The sequence below is a fragment of the Amaranthus tricolor genome, chromosome 3 (assembly GCF_026212465.1).
Source record: "Amaranthus tricolor cultivar Red isolate AtriRed21 chromosome 3, ASM2621246v1, whole genome shotgun sequence".
NCBI lineage: Eukaryota > Viridiplantae > Streptophyta > Magnoliopsida > Caryophyllales > Amaranthaceae > Amaranthus > Amaranthus tricolor.
In genome coordinates, this window is record NC_080049.1 from 19,581,608 (window position 1) to 19,584,107 (window position 2,500).

Sequence of the window (2,500 nt, forward strand, 5' to 3'; positions counted from 1 at the left end):
TATCGAAGTGATTCCCTAGTTATTGAGCCTTGATTATGATTAGTTGGTGTGACTCAACTGGATCATGTCCGGTTCATTTAATAGTCCCCTAGGTGAGATCCGACGGGATCTCCGTGAGGGGGGTATGAGCATCTTTTGTCATTGGGCGCCGGATGGCCGATACTGCTCCTTGATCGAGGTGTTACCATTCGGGCCTTGTAAATAGAGAAAAAATCCACTACTTTTGAATATACTTCAAGGAGTTAGTAGTTTGCAAGAGAAATCATGAGTAAATAGAAGTGTTTAAACAAATGTGTAAATTCGTTATTGCTATGCTATGTCGTCGACTATCCCTTTTGTTTTATGATTCTAATTGTTATAAGTTCATTGATTACTGACGTGTATGTGTTTGTTGTTGTTTGTTCATGACTTTTTATGATGTTACTGCTATGATACATTTGACTATGGTCATTATGTTGTAGAGCAGGAGGATCATAGCTTGACATAACATGTATAGGAGGTTCTTTTGCTTGGCATTGGGGAAAAAAGTAGAGTACGGTTATAGCAATTACTATACGATTAGCCTGACGTTGTAGCTCTTTTATTATTTGTTAAGTTTTGGGTTGTATAATTACTTTTTTTGGAGCCATGTGATTCCTTGTAAAGTTATAGTCTGAGTTATAGTCTGCTGCGTAGTTTCTAGATGTATGGTTGTAAGAATATTTATTTTGTATCCGTTAAAACAGATGTGTTAACACTGGAACCACAATTCGTGTTGGAATCGGTGAACTGATGAGCCGACTATGATTCATTCATTTCAAAGGACAATTTGTAATAAAGACAATATATATTGTTATAAAAGCTATAAATATAAGAGACATCTGGATTAGAATAGCACACTTGAAATCATTAAGTTTTTGAATTGATACTGATGTAATAGAGCAATGCTATGAAAATTACATAAGTGATTCAAGGACATTTGGGACCGCCTTCTTTGGTTTTCCAATTGTTATAGCATGGACATTCTTCCTTATGCCCATACGTTCCCGATGGAACACATAAACATTTGTCACAACATTTGTTGCAAAACTCTAAACATGCATTTCGATATTGTGTATTTGAACATCGATAAGCACATGCACCGGGACATTCTGTCAAAGTTTTCACAACAAAAAACTTGATCAGTAATATTTGATGTTTCAGTCATACTCACTATGTTCCAGTTTATTCAATTGTTGTAATTCCGATAAGTGGCTCCCACCTGAGGTGGGAATGAGAGGATTGGATATACGCAACCTTACCTTTAATAATGATAAAACTAATAAAGAGGTTACGTTCAATTGACCTTTTGTAGCAAACTAATAAAGATGTTCATACTTTGAAACATTGTTCAAGAATAAAACTTACGATCTATTGTTAGTGAACCTTCACCACCAGCCTTTAGTTTGTTGCAACACGCATCCCGGATGCAAAAATGCAGAAAACATGTTAGATATATAATTATTAGGGGTAATTGCCAATAATAAACTATTTTTTTACTCAATTTGTTAAAAATAAATTTATTTATCGTTTATTTTAAAATAACCTAACCATCGGTTTTAATTGCAAAAATAAATCAACCTATTATTTATGATCCTTTTTGTAAGTCGTGCAATTAATAATAAACAATACGCGAAATAATTTCTGCAATTATACGCAATAAATAAGTTTATTTTAAGAAATTATACTAAATTAATAATAAACAATACGATACTATGATTTAGCGATCCAATTCTACAAGTGTATTCTTAATTTTTATTAGTATTTCTTATGTATCATCTTTCATTAGGTTTTCTTTCGATTCAACATCATAATTTTTAAAAAATAAATTTCTTCATTGGTATGAAGATTCAAAATAATTATTAATTGTTTTTCCATTTCATACTTAAAAATGAATTGAATAAAGGTTTAATTCATAAACTTAAACTTGAGATGAAAATATTACGAGAAAATAATAAATTTAGGTTTATTGTAGAATCTTACGATTCTACGATTCGATTCTACCACTCTAAACAATTTTAAATAAAATTCCGATTTTAACAACTTTGAGTAGGCAAAAACTAACTATACATACCTTGGAGACATCAAAAGAAATGATGGAAAAAACTAGGAAAATGAGGACAACAGAAAAACTCAGAGAATTGGCCATTATAAATTTATAATGTATGTTGGAATGGACAAGTTTTTATTTCTTAGTTTATAGCCTTTTTTTTTGTTAATGTGATGATCCTTATCATTCTTTTAAGTAATGCTCTATTTATAATTGTGAATCACCACACCTACTTTTATTTCTTTCTTCACTGATAATATATTTTTCATTATAGAGATTGGAAACATATCCCTTCCTTAGTTCATATGCTACCACATGTATTTGGAAATAAATCGTACCATAAAATCAATTGCAAGTGAAGAGTACTCATATTACTATAGAAAAATATATGCAACTTCATGTATTAGGAAAAATATTATTAATAAAAATCAT

At 30.8% G+C, this 2,500-nt stretch overlaps 1 protein-coding gene across 1 annotated transcript; it reads right to left on the reverse strand.

Moving 5' to 3' along the window:
• Positions 1-870: 870 nt before the first annotated feature.
• Positions 871-2,225, reverse strand: LOC130807650 (gibberellin-regulated protein 12-like). Its single transcript, XM_057672944.1, has 3 exons — positions 2,093-2,225; positions 1,387-1,417; positions 871-1,130 (listed from the first exon to the last, which is right to left on the reverse strand). The coding sequence occupies exons 1-3, from the start codon at positions 2,165-2,167 to the stop codon at positions 949-951; spliced, it is 288 nt and encodes a 95-aa protein (XP_057528927.1). The 5' UTR covers positions 2,168-2,225; the 3' UTR covers positions 871-948.
• Positions 2,226-2,500: the final 275 nt, after the last annotated feature.